The sequence below is a fragment of the Chrysochloris asiatica genome, unplaced genomic scaffold (genome assembly GCF_000296735.1).
Source record: "Chrysochloris asiatica unplaced genomic scaffold, ChrAsi1.0 scaffold00007, whole genome shotgun sequence".
Taxonomy (NCBI): Eukaryota; Metazoa; Chordata; class Mammalia; order Afrosoricida; family Chrysochloridae; genus Chrysochloris; species Chrysochloris asiatica.
This window is the reverse complement of record NW_006408525.1, coordinates 30,040,835-30,060,455: the sequence shown is the minus strand read 5'-3', so window position 1 is coordinate 30,060,455 and position 19,621 is coordinate 30,040,835. Positions and strand designations below refer to the sequence as shown.

Sequence of the window (19,621 nt, the reverse complement as noted above, 5' to 3'; positions counted from 1 at the left end):
CCTGGGCTGGGGAGGCAGCAGGGCCTTTGGAAGGATGAAGCCACTGGGATTCAGAGCAGCAGCGCCTGGGCTGGGGAGGCAGCGTCTTTTCTGGAGCTGATGCACTACCATTCCTGTAGTGTATGCATCCGTCAGCCTCTACCTGCTCCCTGAGAGGCCAGCCACCCTCATCCTCTATGAGGACCTCGTGCACATCCTCCTGGGCTCTCCCGGTAAGGCTTCCCTGCCCCCCAAGCCCAACTCCTGTTCCTTTCCTCTGACCTGGGTGTAGAGAGCTCTGTTCTTCCACATATTAGCTGGGTGACCTCGGACAAGTCACTTACCTCTCTGAGCCATATTCTGTTCATCTGTAAGATGTGGATAAGGATGGTGCCTAGTCATCTAATAGTGGTAAGTATTCAACGGCATACAGCATGTAAAGAATTTAGCACAGTAGGTGCTCAATTAATGTTTATTGTTATCGGGGCTTCTTTTGGTTTCTGCTCTCCCTTTATTCCCTCCTTTTGAAGCCCACTCCCTGCCACCTTTATCTTCAGTTGCGTATCTACTGTGCCTAGCTGTTGAAGGCCATGAAAGGTAATTTCTTAAATTGTGACTGTCAACCACCAAGTGCAAGGCCTGGACCAATCCCGCAGTGATCCTTGTCCACCCATGGACTTTCAGTTTCACTCAGCGAATTCTTAATTCCACACCTCCACTGGGCCAGGCATTGTGTGTGGTGCCAGGGAACAATGGAAAGGGAGAACACACCTCCTCCCTACCTCGTGGATTTCACCACAACTAGGAAGGCAGACACATCATCATAAACCTGAAATCAGTATGGAGAAGGCAGGGCAGTGGGGCAGAGGGCGATGCATTCAATACTGAGAGCCCCTCAGCTGCGAGTGTAGTAAGCTGGAGAATTTAGAGGAGAGAGCTGTGAGACTTTGTGGGTAGGACAATTGAAAGGGAGCAAAGACCCCTTCATTGGAGAGGAAGGTCTGGGGGATTCATCACAGTGCAGAAGTAGAAGGACAGTGAAGGGGCTGGGAAGAGTGGGGGTGCAGGAATGCTCCAGCCTGACTCTGCAGCCAGAGCACCTGCTGTCGGTTGGATGAGAAGACAGGACAGAGGGCAGACTGTCCTATCCGCTAGAGAGCCACAGTGGAATTTTGAGTGGGAAGAACTCCCTCCCAAATATATATCCACTTGTTTGCTCACCTTCATCTCTCTGATTTCTAAAATGCCTTTGAAGCTTTCTAAAATACTAAACTATTTTGTTACCACCAAACATAAGCCCTCCATGGCTCCCACGGCATTCAGTGTAGAGCCCAGCTTTCTTCACAAAGCAGATAACGCCCTCTGGGCCTGCCACTGTCCATAGCCCCCACCTACTTGTTGTTTGCAGGTCCCTGAACACCTCCCCGCTACCTCCTCGTCATGTCTCTGGCCAGTCCTGCTGGGGTTCTCCCAGGCTTGCTTTCTTTCCTGCCTGAGTCTCATCCTTCAAAGCTCCACAAGTCCGTTTTTGAGCTGCATGAACCAAGCATCCCTTGCACCTTGCACCCCCTCCATCTTAATAGCAAGCAGGATGGAATGGGCTATGGTGCCTGATTGCTTGGGCTTCAATCTTGGGTTGACAATTGTGACCTTAAGCTTGTAACCTTGGGTAGGTTACTCAACTTCTGCTTCAATTTCTGTCTATAAAATGGGGTTAAGAATAAAGCCACTTGACTCCGTGGTTGCTGGGCTGATTAAAGGGGTTAATATAGATAACCTGCTTAGAACAGTGTCAAACATATCATAAGACTTAATAAATGTTAGCTTTTATTATCAAATTCTATTGGAATTTTATTTATATGTCTGCCTCTGCCCCTGCCCCTAACACACACATATACACACACAATCTAGACCTAAGTTGTTTAAATGCATGTGGCTATTTAAATACAAGTTGTTGTTGTTAAGTGCCGTCGAGTCGGTTCCGACCCATAGCGACCCTGTACAGGGTTTCCGAGGGTGTAAATCCTTACAGGAGTAGAAAGCCTCATCTTTCTCCCGCGGAGCGGCTGGTAGTTTCGAACCGCTGACCTTAAGGTTCGCAGCCCGATTCGTAACCACTACGCTACCAGAGCTCCTTAAATACAAGTAGTTTAAGTTAATTAGAAATTCAGTTCCTTAGCCATACTAGCCACATTTCAGGTCCTTCATAGCCACATATGTCTAGTGGGTATCCTAATGGCGAGCACAGATCTAGAACATTTTCATCACTAAAGAAAGCCCTAGTGAGTACTGTTTTGTTGTTATTAAGTGGTTCGAACTCACAGTTACTCTCTATAGGGTTTCCAAGGCTGTAAATCTTTGCAGAAGCAGAAAGTCTCCTCTTTTCTCCTGAGGAGCAGCTGGTAGGCTTGAACTGCTAATTTTGTGGTTATCCCACAGCGCCACTGCGCTCCCCAGTGAATACTGTAGTAGACAGCATTCACTCAACTGTGAACTTGAAGGCAGGGAATTGTGTCTTATTCATTTTGATACCCCCGGCACCTAACACAATGCCTACCATGACAACAATAATCGAGACCAGAACCTCATTGTTTTATAGGTTTATAAAGAAATAGTGTTTCTAAAACGGCAAGTAAGTTGCTCAGAGTCACAGCCAGGACTGGATTTCAGGTTCCTTCTAGGTTAACGTTCTATGATTGCCCAGTTCTCTCTCCAAAATGCTACCCTCCTTTGACTTCCCAAATGGCCTGACCCAATGGCTCCCTTTCTGTATAGATATTTGCTTCCTGCGCTGGTCCCTGGGGAACCTTGCCCCTAGCCAGATCAGTGCAGTCCCTCTTTCTGTCTAGGTGCCCGCTCCCAGCCCTGGGTACAGTTCCAGTGCCGGCCAGCCTGCCTGCCTGTCAGTTCTACCTACAGCCAGCTCTGGGCCTCGCTCACACCTGCCAGCACCCAACAGGAAATGCGGGCTTTCCCTGCCTTCCTGGGCACTGAGGCCTCCAGCTCAGGTATGATAGGTGCTGGGCAGGGCAGAGGGCCCCCTCCAAGAACTTAGCCCTCAGTTCTTGTGTCCCCTGCCCCAGGCAATGGCTCCTGGCTGGAGCTGATGCCCTTGGCTGCCGTGAGCGTGCACTTGCTGACAGGCAATGGGACTGAGGTGCCACTCTCGGTCCCCATTCATCTGTCCCTGCCCGTGCCCTCAGAGCCTCGTGCCCTTGCTGTAGGCACCAGCATTCCAGCCTGGAGGTTCGACCCTAGAAGTGGTGAGTGTTTCAAGGGTTCCAGGTGCTAGAATTTGGGGAAGTGGGCCTTACATGGGTAGACATTGAGTTTGATGACCCCTCCTCCCCCCCTCCCAGGGCTGTGGGTACGAAATGGCACCGGTGTGATCCGGAAAGAAGGCCGGCAGCTCTACTGGACCTTCGTCTCCTCCCAGCTGGGGTACTGGGCAGCTGCTATAGCTTCCCCCATGACTGGTGAGAGTAGGGATAGCAGGGGTGGGGTGGTGGGCAGCAGGTGGGAAGGAAAGGCTGGGAGAGTGGACTCCTTCTGAAAGGCAGAAGGGTGTCTATACCTGGAGCACTAAGCCCTTACCTGCCACAGGGCTGGTCACCATCACGTCAGGCATCCAGGACATTGGCACCTACCACACCATCTTCCTGCTCACCATTCTGGCAGCTCTGGCCTTGCTGGTGCTCATTCTGCTGTGTCTACTTATCTACTACTGCCGGTGAGTATGCGGGCTCCTGGGCCCCAGCTGCCCAAGGCCTGCCCTCTGTCCCCCACTCCCATCTAGGGCTCTGCCTGAGGCCTGCCTCTGCACCCCCTCACCTAGGGCTCTGCCTGAGGTCTGCCCTCTGCCCACCTCCTCATCCAGGGCTCAGTCTGAGGCCTGCCCTCTGCCCACCTCCCCTCCAGAACTCTTGACTAGTAAGAGTCTTACAGCTTTTACATGAACCACAAGTACAAAGCCCTGAAAAGCTCTGGTGGATTGAGAGAGAAGGGGCCAGGGAGGCAGAACCTGCCGACAAGTCCCCCATGAGACAACTGTCGCTGCTCCTACCAGCCCAGCTCTAACTCCCAGAGACCCCTGTGCCAGACACAACCCCCCAGTTAGTTGATTTACAAGTTCTTTTCTGGGTCTCACCAAGCTTCCTATGAGTGAAGGAATGTCATTTACCCATTATGTGCCATGGAGTTGCCTCCGACTCATAGTGCCCCTATATGATAAAGTGGAAATGCCCCTATAGAGCATATTCTAGGCAATATATTTTTACAGGAGCAGATTGCCAGGGTTTTTTCTCACAAAGCAGCGGGTGAGTTCCAATCGCCCACATTTTGGTTGGCAGCTCAGTGCTTAACCACTGAACCACCAGATATCCATTTTGTTGTTATAGCTAAGTGCCCACTGATCGGTTCTAACTTACAGCGAACCTATGGTTTCCGAGGAGCAGCTGGTGGGTTTGGTTTTCGGTTAGCAGTCCAGTGCTTACCTTACAGCGCCACATTAGGACTCCCCCAGGGCTCCTACTTATTGTTGAGTGCCGTGTAGTTGGTTCTGACTCATGGCAATCTTGCATAGGGTTTCCATGGAGCGGCCGGTGAGTTTGAACCGCTGGCCTTGTGGTTCAAATCGACTCTGCGGTCCAATGCTTTATCCCACAGCGCCACACCAGGACTCCAGGGCTCATTGCTGTTGTTGTTGTTGTTAGGAGCCATCAAGTCGGTACCGACTCATAGCGACCCTATGCACAACAGAAGGAAACACTGCCCAGTCCTGGGCCAACCTCACTATCATTGCCACGCTTGAGTCCATTGATGCTGCCACTTTGCCAATCCATCTTGCTGGGGATCTTCCTCTTTTTCTCTGACCCTCCACCTTACCAAGCATGATATTCTTCTCCTGCGACCTGGCTCATAGGGGACCCAAATGAGCACAGCCACTGGCTGGGCCTCTGCAAACCACTTCCAGTTCTGGTCTGAGCTCTTAATGACATCTCCATATTCATTCCTCTCCTTTCAAGTTCCGGACTAGGGAAATGCCCCTTTCTTGAGGGTTTCTGTCTGCCGTTTCCTCTCCAGGAGGCGCTGCTTGAAGCCAAGGCAACAGCATCGCAAGCTGCAGCTTACCGGACCTTCTGACGGTAACAAACGAGACCAGGCCACTTCCATGTCCCAGCTCCACCTCATCTGTGGGGGGCCTCTGGAACCCGCCTCATCAGGAGACCCTGAGGCTCCACCGCCAGGTCCACTCCACTCGGCTTTTTCCAGCTCCCGAGATTTGGCCTCCTCCCGGGACGATTTCTTCCGCGCTAAGCCACGCCCCACCAGCCGACCGGCCGCCGAGCCTCCGGGTGCCCGCGGAGGCGAGGGCGCCGGGCTGAAAGGTGCCCGATCTCTGGAGGGCCCAAGTGGGCTGGAACCGGGATTGGAGGAATACCGGCGGGGGCAGTCCGGAGCTGCAGCCTTTCTGCACGAACCGCCCTCGCCGCCGCCATCCTTCGACCACTACCTTAGCCACAAGGGGGCGGCCGAGAGCAAGACCCCCGACTTTCTACTGTCCCAGTCGGTGGACCAGCTGGCGCGACCGCCATCACTCAGCCAAGCAGGGCAGCTCATCTTCTGTGGCTCCATCGACCACCTCAAGGACAGTGTCTATCGCAACGTCATGCCCACCCTGGTGATCCCCGCACACTACGTGCGCCTTGGCGGTGAGGCGGGCGCTGCAGGAACTGGAGAGGAGCCCACCACGCTCGAGGGCCCGCCTCCCGGCCCAGCGCGCTCTTTCCCGCAGCCCGACCCCCAGCGCCCGCTGATGCAGGGCCACTCAGGCGCGGGGTGCGAGGGTGGCATGGGGGGCGGCGAGGGCTGGGGGAGCGGGCGCTCGGCGCCTGTTAGCGGCTCAGTCACGATTCCTGTGCTTTTCAACGAGTCCACCATGGCGCAGCTCAACGGGGAGCTTCAGGCGCTGACCGAGAAGAAGCTGCTTGAACTCGGCGTGAAGCCGCACCCGCGCGCATGGTTTGTGTCTCTCGATGGGCGCTCCAACTCGCAGGTGCGCCACTCCTACATCGACCTGCAGGCGGGCGGAGGGGGCCGCAGCACGGATGCCAGCCTGGACTCGGGCGTCGACGTGCACGAGGCACGACCTGCACGCCGGAGGCCTCTGCGGGAGGAACGCGCCCCACCGGCCGCCCCGCCGCCACCGCCCGCGCCTCCGCGCCTGGCACTCAGCGAGGACACCGAGCCCAGCAGCAGCGAGAGCCGCACGGGCCTCTGCTCTCCAGAGGACAACTCGCTGACGCCGCTGCTGGACGAGGTGGTGGCTCCCGAGGGCCGGGCGGCCACCGTGCCCCGTGGGCGGGGCCGCAGCCGCGGTGACAGTTCCCGCAGCAGCGCCAGCGAATTGCGGCGCGACTCTCTCACCAGCCCTGAGGATGAGCTGGGGGCAGAGGTGGGCGATGAGGCCGGTGACAAGAAGAGCCCATGGCAGCGGCGGGAGGAGCGTCCACTTATGGTGTTCAACGTCAAATAGGGGTAACTCCTGATGCTGCTTCCGGCCTGACCCCAGGGTGCGGGACCCTGTGTGTTGTATGTGTTGGGGGGTGTTATTGGCCCCAGTCCCGTCCCTGGAAAGGTGCCCAGGGGTCTTTGGGGAGCTGTCCAGTGGTATGTGCTGGGTAATGTCTGGGGAAACCCTATATGGGCCTCCAGGCCGAGGGAGGTGGGAGGGGCCCAGGCCCCCATTGGGAGGTGCTGGGAGGAGGGCTGGGGGAGGGGGGAGCGTGTATAGATGTGGCTGTACATAGAAAGCTCTATGTGGGAAAGCAGGAGGGGCAACCCCGCCCCAGCTGCTAGTGTGAGGGCTGGGAAGGGAGGGAGCATTCCCTGTAGACCCCTGGGAGGGGAGGGGGTTCTGCTTGTTTGACTAGCCCATCCCTGGGCTGCAATGTCACAGGGCTGGTGGCAGGGGCAGCTCTGGGGACTAGGGGTAATGTGATAGGGCGTGGTGGGCAACAGCAAATATAAAACTGGTGAGATTAACTGTTTCTCTTTCTCTGGTGGTGGTGGTGGAGGTGGAGGTTGGCCCTGGATGAGGGATAGTTGGGGAAGGAAGACGTGGCCCAATGAGATACTGATAAAGTGTACAAACTTTATTGAAGGACGCACACGCGCGCACACACACATACACACGCCACCTGTGGATAGGGCAAGCACTTGGCCACAGGGTCCACAGAAATTGGGGGAGGACGGCAGTTTTAATCATGGCTTGTACCACAAGTTCCCCCTTTCCGGTGGGAAGGCCTTAGGTTGAGCCCCACCTCCTATGGTGAAGAGGGAGAATTTGGTGGGAGAGAGGTTCTGGGAGGCCTGAGCAATGGACACTGTCTAAGCAGGATCCTCAGGGCTATGAAGTGCCTTCAGTCCTTGGTCTCTCCTCATAGCAGCTGTCTCTGGGCTGGTCCCCTCACAGGGATGTCCCAAGGCAGGACCTCCCTGCGCCAACACTTGGCGCCCTTTCTCCCACAGTAGAAGCCAGCAGGACAGCAGTGCCGTTGATCTGCACAACAGGTGCCCTGGATGGTCAGAAAGGGTTATGAGAGTCAGACATAGTAGAGCCTGGCCCAGGCCCTCAACCAGCCCCAAGGTGGAGGTGGCACAAACCTGCCGGTAGGGACAGCAGGCCCAGCCTTCATGGCTGTCTCGGCAGCAGGTCTGGTTATCATGACAAAAGCGGCTCTCCCCACATGCCACGTCCCCCACGTGTGGACCGTGGACCAGGCGGGTGGCAACCTGGGCAGAGTCTATTGCCTTCTCACAGGTGCGGGCCTTCACGTTGCAGGTGTACCCATTTGGGCAGCAGTGCTGGCGATCCTCACAGCACACAGCCTGGGTGGGTGGGTAGGTGCATGGGTGGGGTCACAGTAGCAAAAATGTCCTCTCCTACACTCCACCCCACCAGGACTGAGCTCCCTACCCGTGGGCAGACAGGTGGGTACTCACGTGAGGCAACTGGCAACAGGCCCAGCCCTTGCTCAGACTGGGGCAGCAGGTCTGCCCCACAGGGCAGCTGGTGTGCTGGTCACAACTGGTATCTCTGAGGTGGGACACGGAGGCCCGGCGAGCAGGCGTCCTCTTCAATGCAGCCACTGTCTTATCCCCATTTTGACATTGGCCCTCATCTGTGCATGTGAAGCCGTGGGGGCAGCAGTGCTGGTGGTCTGAGCAGCAAACAGCCTGGACAGAGGATGAGCACAGGAGAGTGGTCTCAGGTGCTGCTAGGTGGAGCGGGGTGCCTAGTTTCTCACACTGCCCTGTTCCTCCAGCTGGAGAGGACTCTGACAGAGCTGGCACACCACACTGGGGCCCCCTCTACCCTTGCACCTCTGGGATAGGGCAGCAGCCCCACTCCCCCGACGGAAGTCTGCAGCAGGTATTGAAAGATGGACAGCTGGTGACGTCATCGCAGGGCACATCACTCTCCACGGCTTGAGGGGCTGGTAGACTGAGGTGGGCAGGGGTCTTCTTCCTCCAGGGCACCTGGTGGTTCCTCTGATCACATATCTCCTTCTCTTTGTCACATTTAAAGCCCGCTGGGCAGCAGTGTACATGGTCCTCACAGCATACAGCCTAGGGTGGAAGGGGGGGGCCATTTGGCACAGGAGCCTAGCTGGCTGCAACCCTTTGCTCAGGCCATCCCGCACCCCTGGGTACCTGGGCAAAAGGGCAGCAGCCCCAGTTTCCTGTGGTGAGGCGACAGCAGGTGTAGCCATCGGGACAGCTCACTTCATCGTCACATTTCACATCCTGCACTGTGAGGCGAGCAGGGAGGATAGGTCGGCACGGCACTGTGGACCAGCCGAGGGCCAATCCTTCCCTCGCTTTGATAAGCTGAGGACACCATTTCCACCTCAGACCCCCCTCCACACCATGAGCACCCCAGCCCACATCTGTTCCCAGGACAGCTTGGTGGAGCTCCGGCCTCTGTACCTGTGTGCGCAGGTAGCTTGGTGAGGAGGTCAGAGGCGCTGTCCTTGGACAGGCATTTATTCTGGATCAGGTCACACACAGTATCCTGGGGGCAGCAGTGCACGTGGTCGGAGCAGCAGACGGCCTAGGTGGGAACAGCGTGGGTCTTTGGACAGCTATTCTTAACTATGTCCCAGGAAGAGCCATGCTGGCAGCTAGCACTACTCCAATCCCCCACCAGGGGTGGCATGAGTTCTGAGTCAGTAGGCCCCACACCCTGAAGTCTCCACAAGGCCAGGTGGCTGTGCCCCTCACTCACATTGGGCATTGGACAGCAGCCATAATTCCCACTTGGCAGCTTACAGCAGGTCGAGTCGTCTGGGCACTGGGACCGTGCATCGGGGCACATGACAGCACTGGGCAGAGTCACTAGAAGGAGGAAGATGATGAGAAGCAGCAGAAGAGAAAGCTCTTTCCAGCGGGATGCCAGTGAGGCCTCTCCTCACCCCTAACCCAATGCTCTCCCACCCTCTTGCTCGTTGTCATCCAGTCCATTCTGACTCGGTCCCTAGAGCTGCCCCACAGGACAGAGAGAAACTGACCCATAGTGCTTTCTAGGGTTGTAATCTTTACAGAAGCAGACTGCCACATCTTTCTCCCAAGGAGTGGCTGGTGGGTTTAAACCACCAACCTCTCAGTTAGCAGTTGAGGACTTAGACAGTGCATCCCCAGGGCTCCTTGCCTACTCCCTGACCTGTCCTATTAGTCCTTTGTGCAGGGGTCTTCTTGGCCAGGGGATGGGTGCCTGTGGGCGAGAGGCACTGGGCCTGAGCCAGGTCACAGGACGCTCCATGAGGACAGCAATGCATCTTGTCTTCACAGCAAGTAGCCTGGGAAGAGAAGGTCTTGACTTGTCTTTGCCCCGCCCCCTCCAGTCCCTTGCTCTGCCCCATGCCCCACCCCCTCTCCCTAAAGCCCTACCTGGGGCATGGGGCAACAGCCCCAGGAGCCATCAAGCATAATGCAGCATGTGGTGGAGTCTGGGCATTCAAACTGGCTATCAGGGCACAAGACAGCACCCAATGGGTTGGCATCTGTGGACAACAAAATCGTTATCCCCAAAATATCAAAGAACTAGTGGCATCAAGGCTGCAAACCAGCTTGCCAGGGTACTGAGGCACAATGACCTCCCAGCCCCTCTAACCCGCTGCCTCCCCAAGTCAGTCCTTGCCCCAGCAAGATGGCATGGGGTAAGGGCCTCCACTGGCAATCTTGTGCTGTTCAGTACTGACTGCTTGGCCTCTACCAAGGTCTGGGCCAGGGGCCTGGAGTCCCGGGTTCCCTCCTGGCCCCAGTGCTGCACTGTGTCCAGATCAGGGTTGCTCAGTACACATGCCATACAGAGGAATCAGGTGTCACTCGGGTGGAAGGGCTCCTGTCAGCTCCATGTACCCCCAGCCCCACTGCACCTTGTCTGCGGAAGCAGGACCGCCCATCAGCACTGCAGTGGAAGCCCCGGGGGCAGCAATGGTGTCCATCCCCACAAGATATGGCCTGTTGGACAGAGAAACCTGTGTCACAAGGTCTGGGCCAGGAGAGGATAGGATAGTGAACATGCAGGCCTTGGCCTGCTCACTGAGCTAGCAGCATTCTCACCTCTGGGAACGGACAGCAGCGAGAGGTTCCAGAGACAGTGAGCAGGCAGGAGGAGCCAGCAGAGCAGTGGGCATCAGTCTGGCAGGGTGTGCCCAGAAGCCTGCTCCATGCTGTGGGCAAAGAGGGCCATTTGTCCTGGAGAGAGACGGATGAGGATAAACCAGAGTGGCCAGGTCTAACCTCCTCCTCAGGCCAATCCAAGGAGGCCACTAGGAAACCTAGGCTCCCAGCTCCTGCCTGGGCTAAGGGGTGTTCACCAGAATGGGGTTGCAGCAGCTGTAGCTGTCTCCTCCTGGATCCAGGCAGCAGTCCTCAGAGCAGAACTGACCATCTGGACATTGTCTTCCAGCCACCAGTGCTGCCATCAAGGCCACCCAGCTCACCAGGGTCCACATGGTCTGCCTGCAAAATATCAACGAGCATTTGTAACACCTTGAGCCCATGCCAGCCATCCTGGATTCTGAAACCACTCAACCAAGCCTAGGAGGCCTACCTGAGACTCCCCAACAACTCCCTGTCCAAAAGCCAAACCCACTACCCAAGAGTCTATTCAATTCATAGCCACCCTATAGGACAGAGGAGAACTGCCCCAGGGGGTTTCCAAAGCTAGAAATCTTTACAGAAGCAGACAGCCACATCCTTTGTCCCATGGAGCAGCTGGTGGGTTTAAACTGCTGACCTTTGGTTAGCAGTGAAGCACTTTAACCATGGCACCTCCAAGGTCCGCACTCCCTGTCTGATTAGAAAGCAAGCTGCGGGGCCTGAGATTCCGTGTCTGCATGTCTCCTGTGTGCGTGAGTCACACGCACCAGGGTGCATATCCCCATGATCGTGAATGTTAACATGAGTGACAATGTTAGTGACTGGGTAGAGGTGCATGCATGTGACTGTCGAGAGGAGTTGTGGGTTTTGTGGGGCTCATCTGTGAGAACATGGGCCACTAGGGACGTGGGATGGGCATCCAGGCTCCCCCTCCTAACAAGCCCCTTCCTGGTGGTATGCGCATATGTATGTCCTGCTTCGGTTTAGGGGGGTGGTTCTCATAACATGAGAAACCATGGGTCTGAGAAAGTTGTGAAAAGGGAAGTTGGTAGACAGTAGCCTCAGGGCTCTCTTCCTCAGAGGCCAGCTGACTGCTCTTTACCCCCATGAAGGGAGACCAAGGCTGGAAACACATGTACTTTGAGGCCCCCAACATCACGGGGGCTCTTTCAGACTCCCCAAACATGCAAATTCCCTGCCCCACCTTTCCCTTTCCCTGAGAGGCGAAATTAAACCACACTCAAAGATCAAGACCACATGGGACCCACAAGGGCCTCCCAGCCCTCTATCTGCCTATATGAGTCAGTAAGAGGAACGAAGCCTCTCACTTCCTAAACTCTGTCTTCAACCTCAGCAGGCAGAATTAGCAACAGGGGTAGGCTTGGCAGGTGTTTGGGAGGTTGAGCCCCTTGGGAGCCAATTACAACATTCATTCTATCTTATTTTCTCTTTGGACCAACCACCCCAAGTAAATATTATTATCTTGAGTTTTCAAAGGAGGAAACTGAGGCTATGAGATTTGAGTAGCTTGCCTCCGTCATACATCATGTCATGGCGATGACAGGCTTTGATGGCTCCAAAGTTTACTGGACCTGAGTTTAGGTTTTAAGTGGCACCCTGGGCAAAGCCCAGGAATGGACACCCCCCATCCCATCCCACATAGCCCCAGACAGGGAGCTGGACCCAAGCAGAGGGAGGGGAACAGAGACATTTCCTGAGTAGGTGGACAGGGCAGGGGGAAAAAACAAATTAACTGAGCTGGGTCCTAGTCCTAGAACTGTCACCCGGATTGTGAGACAAAAAGTTGAATGGGTCAGAAAATTCCACTCGGCCACTTCCTCAGGGGCTCCCTCCCTCCAACAGCCCTACCCTTTAAGGCCATTTCTGGGCCAGATTTGGCGGAAGGCTGGTACCTCTCTCCCCCTCCTCCATCTCTAGTTGCTGCACCCGCTCAGTGAGTGCGTGTCCTCACTCCTCTCCTCTCAAAGCCTTTCTAGCCGCCCTGGCTGACAGATGTCAGAAACGGGGCCTGTCTGCACACAGTCATGACTGGTCTGGCCCCCGTGATTTTTGTGCCTTTTCCTACCTGTGTATCCTGAGACGGTGGTGGTTGTTAAGTGCCACTGAGTCGGTTCCGACTCATAGCGACCCTGTATGGAGTTTCTAAGGAGTGGCTGGTGGGTCTGAACCGCGGACCCTGTGGTTAGCAGTCCAGTGCTTATCCTATAGCATCACACCTGGGCTCCATCCTGAGGTTAGGGAGTACATAGTGCCCGAGCTTCCGCGGAATACATAGGTGCTGACCTCACGAGGAGGCGGAGGAACCCAGTTCCTCTCTGGCTGCCTGCTCCTCAGTAGGATTCTGAGCAGGTGTCTCTCAGCCCCAGCCTACACTTCTACAGCAGAAAGCCCACAGCTCCGTCGTCTTCCACTAGGGGGCAACCCCCAACTCCAAGTGACCAAGAGAGAGAGTCCCCAAAGGTGAGCAACTGAGAAGGAAAAAGTGGCTGGAAAAGGCGGAAGCTAGCTCATCCCAGCCGACAAGAGGAAATAAGGAAGGGCCGGACACGACCCAAGGGATCGGTCACACTCCCAAGTCTCTACTACCTTTGAGGTAGCCAAGTCTTAATGCTCGCTCCCTGCCCCTCTGAGCACCGGACCAGAGGGGGACGACTCTACCATTCCCAGCAGCCCAGGGACCATCACTGCCCTCGCTCGCCCCAACATCACCACCAGAAGAAGAAGGAGCCGGCTCCTGTCAACAGAGGCGAGGCTGCCTCCAGAATGGGGTGGATCTTGCTTTAGGAGAAGGGATTCAGCTTCCGAAGACCCTGGCGCGGAGAGAGCCCCGTTCGAATGCAGTCACTAGCGTGACTGCTTGGTGGTGGTGGTGGTTATGTGCGGTGGAGTCGGTTCTGACTCACGGTGACCCTGTACAGGGTTTCCGAGGCTGTACATCTCTCCGGGAGCAGAAAGCCTCATCTTTCTTCCGCGGAACAGCTGACCCTGAGGTTAGCAGCCCGATTCGTAACCACTACGCTACCAGAGCTCCTAGCGTTACTGCTTATTCTCGCTTTAAATTCCTTCCAGTGCATCAGAAACACTCAAAGGAGTTTCTGGACGTGAATCTCCTCTTGCCTCCCAGCTGAGACTCCAAGAAAACCTCAAGCTCACTCGTTTCTAGTAAGATCCCTGGGAAAGAACAGGCGCAAGGATTGCATGGTCTTACCTGCTTCTAGGTCCGCACTCCCTGGAAGCCTGGAAGCAGCAGTCGGTCAATTCACCGACTAGAAGCTATCAAGCCCGAAGGCCCGCCCACCTCAGTGTCCATTGGCCATGGGCCGGGATGCCTCTCCCTCACTGGTTACTTGTCGATGTGAAGGCGGGGCCTGTAGAGAATACTGTGTTTCTTTCCAAACCAACTCCCCTTTCCTCTCTTTCCTCTCCTCCCCATTCCTTGGGATCATGTGATTGAAGAATCATGTGACTCTCTGGCCCTCCTCCCACTGGAGTCCCGTGCGCGCCTGGAAGTCTCCCTCCCTCCACACCTCCTGTAGCCACCTGTAACAATTGCCCTAGACGAAGCAGTGCTTTGTCTAGGGACATTAACAGCCTAGGTGGCTGCTCCTCAGGGGATTAGTTAAAACTTCAAGGCTTTTACAGAATGTCGACAGTGTGGATTTAGGACAATTTTCATCCTTCTATTAAATGCTATATAATAGAATTTTAATTTTTAAATTTAATGGGATCAATGGGCTCAAAAAGCAATCACTGTGAGGTTGGCCCAGGATCTGGCAGTGTTTCGTTCTGTTGTGCATAGGGTCCCTATGAGTCAGTACCGTACCTACTCGGCACTTAACAAAAAACAAATGCTATTAGGATAAGCACTGGACCTCAAGGTCGGTTTGAACCAGTTCAAACTCACCAGCCATTCCTAGAAAACTCTATACAGGGTCACTTGGAGTCGAAACTGAGGCACTTGGCAACAATTGAATGCTAGGCATTCAGGCCATACTGAGGATTGATGAGGTTGTGTGCACAAGGATAAGCAGCCCCAGGCCTATTGTCAAAATGATCAGGGGCGGCCTGAGGATAGGGAGGAGAGACAGACTTAAAATAAATCTATTTTAAGGTACAAGGTCACATGCCAGGTGCTGTAAGATGTGAATAAGGGAGAGAGAGAAGGTTTGCTTGTTTATTTCTGCTTTATTGCCTACACAATGGCATTCAACTGTGTGGATCATAGGAAAGTATGGTTAACATTGCAAAGAATGGAAATTCCAGAATGCGTGTGTTCATTAGGAATCTGTACATACATCAAGGGAGTCCTGATGTGGCTGTGCGTTAATGCTCTGCGCTGCCTTGGTTGGTTTGCACTGCAAGATCGGTGGTTTAAGCTCACCAGCCGCTTCTCAGAAACCCTAGACAGGGTCACTATGAGTCAGAACCAACTCGATGGCACATGATAGCAGCTAAAAGCAAAGAGGATTTAAAATACTTACTTACTTATAAATACCAAACACCACAGCCTTCAATATGGATTGCACCACAATATAAAGAAAACAAAAATCTTCACAACTGAGTCAATAAGTTGTTGTTAAGTGCTGTTGAGTCAATTCTGACCCATAGCGACCCTGTATAGCGTTTCCAAGGAGCAGCTGGTGAGCCTGAACCACCAACCTTGCAGTTCAAACAACTTTGCAGTTTGACACATTAGCCCACAGGGTCACACCAGGGCAATAATTAGCAACATGATAAACGGCGAAAAGACTGAAATTGTCAAAGACTTCATTTTGCTTGGATCCACAATCAACACTCATGGAAGCAGCAGTCAAGAAATCAAACTACGTATTGCACTAGGTAAATCTACTGCAAAAGACCCCTTTAAAGTGTTCAAGAGCAAAAGTGTCAGTTTGAGGCCTAAGGTGCACCTGACTCAACTCACGGTATTTTCAGTTGCCATATATGCATGTGAAATTTGGACACTGAATAAGCAAGAACATAGAAGAATCGAAGCATTTTGATTATGGTGTAGGCAAAGAATGTTGAAAGTTCCCTGGACTGCCAGATGAACAAACAAATCTGTCTTGGAAAAATTACAGCCCGAGTATTTCTTAGAAGTGAGTATGGGGAGACTTCCTCTTTCATTCTTTGGGCATATCAGGAGGGATCAGCCCCTGGAGAAGGGCATCATGCTTGGTAAAGTGAAGAGTCAGTGAGAAAGATGAATTGACACAGTTGCAGCAACAGTGGGCTCAAACATAGCATCAATTGTGAGGATGTAGCAGGACCCAACAGTGTTTCATCCTGTTGTGTATAGGTAACTTGATGACACCTAACAACAATAACAACAACAGTAGCTTTGCCAGAGGGTGAGGAAGAAGAGATTAATTCTGAATTTGGAGCACCTTTTTTTTAAAAAAGTTTTTATTGTGAATTAATTATGTGTTAGTTTACATGGAAGGACATTATCTTTACATTCATCCTATCGTATTTTATTTCATTGCTATGATTACAATCCCCTGCATGCATCATCAAACAACCAGAGTATGCCCTGCACGCCTGCCCCCTGGCTGCCAGCACACAGCCTCTCTCCCTCCCTGAGTCCAGAGTCCCTAGCCGCTCCTTCTGTTTACATCATCCCCTCTGCCTCCGTCCCTAGTGTCACTGCCTCTCTGGACAGGGTCCTGCACTTTGCTTTTCTCCTTTGATGGTTCCAGGGATCTCCGCTCCTGGACTGCAAAATCAGCCGCTCCCCTCCTTTTGTTACAAAACATTTACATTTACCTGTCCAACACTCACTGTCAGACCTAATAGCAATCATTCTCTGTGGAACCACAGGAGTCTTATCCCCCTCACCTTTTATCAAACCCATCCAGACAGGTTGGAAACAATTTAGTGGAGATTCTACCTTTCCCCATACCCTCTGGAACTAGGTTCCCTATTGAAAGCTTGTAAGCCAGTCACTTCTTGCTTTTGTAGCCCCCCATTTTGGCTAGCCAATATCTAAGTTCCCCATCCTTGTCGACCCTGTGTATCAAGGGAGTGGGAATGTTCCTCACTGTAAAATTTGTTCGCTTCTTTGTCATACTACATCCACAAGCATAGGTCAAGTTCATTCGATTGTAGTGGGTTACTCGTTTTTTTAACCTCTTCTTTCTTCTTCTAGTTGTGTTCTGATCATCCAGCCATTGATGCCAGGTCAAATGGGTACTATCTGCAAGTGTGGAAGTTCTTGTGCATCTCCCCTCACTTCATATCAGCTGAATGCTTCATACTCCACTCTAGTCCTCTGGGGCCATGTCCCTGCCCCTGGGCCCAGGAGTCCCCAGGTCTCGTCATACTGCTGGCCAACCAGGTCTCAATCCAGGTTAACAGGAGTCTATTGAATGTGGTCAGACTTAGCTCACAACTTCATTGCTGTTTTTCCCCCACTGCCCCTTATCGGTGACCAACGTGGTCAGCAGCAAGACCACATGCCTGCTCGTGTATTCCACTTGAGTTTCAGTCTTGGAAGGGGGTTTGCCTTGACAGGACCTGACCACTTGCTTTGATGGCTCCCAGGGGAACAACTTGCTTGTGCTTATAGTAGTCAATTGGACTACTGTTACTGTTTTTTATTTTTCCTGCTGCTCTTTCTTTCAAGAAGTATCTTCTGTTCTTCCAGCTGCTCCAGGCTAGTCTGCTTATTCTTTCAAGTGGAAATTTCCCACCTCAGATGATTCTGGATGGGGATCAGGATTCCACCTATGGTCTTGTGGAGTACCTTTTTTTCTATCATGGAAAAATTTCATTATCTTTTTTTTTTAATTGTGAATTGAGTGAAGGGTTTACAGATAAGACCATCAGTTTTACATTTAAAAAATCATACACTGTGTTTCACCTCCATGTTTACAATCCCCTCCATGCAACAACAGTTATCTTGCTTCCTCCCTGTGGTTCCTATTTGCATTCTACCCACCTTCTTAGCCATTTTCCACTTTGTCCTTAAGAAACTGTTTTCCTTTTGATTTTGAATGATCATTCCTTGGTGAGTATGCCTTGTTACAGTAAACCTATCTAGCTTGGCTGAAAATTGGGCCACAAGGGTGAGTTCCTTCCCAGACCTGAAGGTAGAGGGCCATAGTTTCAGGTTCTCCCAATCTCTTTCTGATTAGTAAACCCAGTTTTTAAAATATTATTATTATTAAATAACTTTGAGTTTTGTTCTGCGTTTTCTCCCACTCTACCCAGGGCCCTTTATTGTGATCCCTTTCAGGACAGTAACCAGACACAGTCTAGTTCTTATGGTCTCATAGTTGTGGAGACTGATATTCACATGTTCCATTAGTCCGTCAGACTCATTGATTCTAAGCCTCTTCAATTCTCATCACTTTTCTTTCTTCCACACATGGAGAGACCAGTAGCTGCACCTTAGACAGCCACTCATGAGCTTTCAAGATCCCAGATGCTACTCAGCCAAGCAGAATGTAGAACATTGTCTTTGTGGACTGTTAGGTCAATTGAGATGGTATCCCTTGAGATGGTCCAAAGTCCTCAGGCCCATCAACTCATTGCCTTAAGATGTTTGATAATATCTAGGAATTTTTCATCATTTTGTCTGCTGTATGCTGTATGTTCCTAGTTGTGTTTACATGAAAGGTAAATACTCAGGTACAAATACCTTCTTTCAAAATCATATGTGTGTGCTGTGTGTAAATATCTATATATCCCACTCTTCTTCCCTTACTCCTTCAGCCTATGTCTCAATCCACACATCTACACATAGAACACTGTTGTTCCAAGATGGTGTATATATCACTATTCACCTCTATCCACTTTAACACATGCATACCTCCCTGTGTCTTCACCTGTCTTCATTATTCTTCTGCCACCCTTCCTTTTCTTTTATATTGCCCTATCCCTACTTGTATATCGCCCTCCCCATCACCGGAGCTAACATTTGTCTACCTTGTAGTCAGTGAATTACTCTCCTCTCCCTCTCAACCCTGGTAACAATCAAAGGACATTTCTTTTAGTATGGAAACTTTTTCTTAAGCTTTTATAATAATGGTCTCAGACAATTTTTGTCCTTTTGTGATTAACTAATTTCACTCAGCATAATGTCCTCCAGCTTCACCCATGCTGTGATGTGTTTACAGATTCGTTCTTTTTCAGTACTGAATAGTATTCCATTGTATATACTGAAGTTTGTTAATCTATTCTTCCATTGATGGATATTTAGGCTGTCTCCATCTATTTGCTGTTGAGAATAGTGCTACTATGACCATTGGTGTCCTGGTTTATATTTCTTCAGTAGAGGGACTTCTGGGTCATAAGGTATTGCTGTTTCCAACTCTCTGAGAAAGTGTCATCCTGTTTCCCACAGTGCTTGAACCATTTTATAGTCTTCCAGCAATGTAGGAGAGTCCCAGTCTCTCCACACCCTCACCAGCATTTGTTGTTTTCTGTTTTGGAGTTGTTGTTGTTGTTTTTTAACTTTGCTGTTAATGCTGGTGTAAGATATCTCATGGTTGTTTTGATTTGCATTTCTCTAAAGTAAACTACATGGTTTACTATGCCAGGAATGACAAAATGAAGAGGAATGGTGTTGTGTTCATTGTCAAAAAGAACATATCCAGATCAGTCATGAGGTACAATGCTGTCTGTGATAGGGTAATATCCATGTGCCTATAGGGAAGACCAGTTAATACTACTATTATTCAAATTTATGTATCAACCACTAAAGCCAGTGAGGATGAAATAAAAGAATTCTACCAACTTCTTCAATCTGAAATTGATCAAACATGCAATCAAGATGTAGTGATCATTACTGGTGATTGGAATGCAAAGGTCAGGAACAAAGGAGAAGGATCAGTAGCTGGAAAATATGGTCTTGGTGATAGAAATGATGCTGGATAGCACATGATAGAATTCTGCAAAATAAATGATTTGTTCATTTCAAATACCTTCTTTAGACAGCATAAGAGACAAT

General features: G+C 51.9%; 2 protein-coding genes across 2 annotated transcripts in view; one reads left to right on the top strand and one right to left on the bottom strand.

Annotated features, from left to right (window-relative positions):
- FAM171A2 (family with sequence similarity 171, member A2) overlaps nt 1-6,514 on the top strand; it is a 10,713-nt gene extending 4,199 nt beyond the window's left edge. Inside the window, exons 3-8 of the mRNA XM_006832739.1 lie at nt 120-212; nt 2,829-2,987; nt 3,063-3,242; nt 3,339-3,455; nt 3,583-3,709; nt 5,062-6,514. Of these exons, the coding sequence (XP_006832802.1) occupies nt 120-212; nt 2,829-2,987; nt 3,063-3,242; nt 3,339-3,455; nt 3,583-3,709; nt 5,062-6,514 (2,129 nt within the window). The remainder of the gene's footprint in view (nt 1-119; nt 213-2,828; nt 2,988-3,062; nt 3,243-3,338; nt 3,456-3,582; nt 3,710-5,061) is intronic.
- A 904-nt stretch (nt 6,515-7,418) lies between these two features.
- Nucleotides 7,419-11,000, bottom strand: GRN (granulin). Its single transcript, XM_006832738.1, has 12 exons — nt 10,863-11,000; nt 10,606-10,740; nt 10,419-10,503; nt 9,931-10,043; nt 9,704-9,839; nt 9,269-9,378; nt 8,971-9,094; nt 8,695-8,792; nt 8,365-8,610; nt 7,984-8,217; nt 7,645-7,869; nt 7,419-7,556 (listed from the first exon to the last, which is right to left on the bottom strand). The coding sequence occupies exons 1-12, from the start codon at nt 10,998-11,000 to the stop codon at nt 7,419-7,421; spliced, it is 1,782 nt and encodes a 593-aa protein (XP_006832801.1).
- Between the last annotated feature and the right edge of the window lie 8,621 nt (nt 11,001-19,621).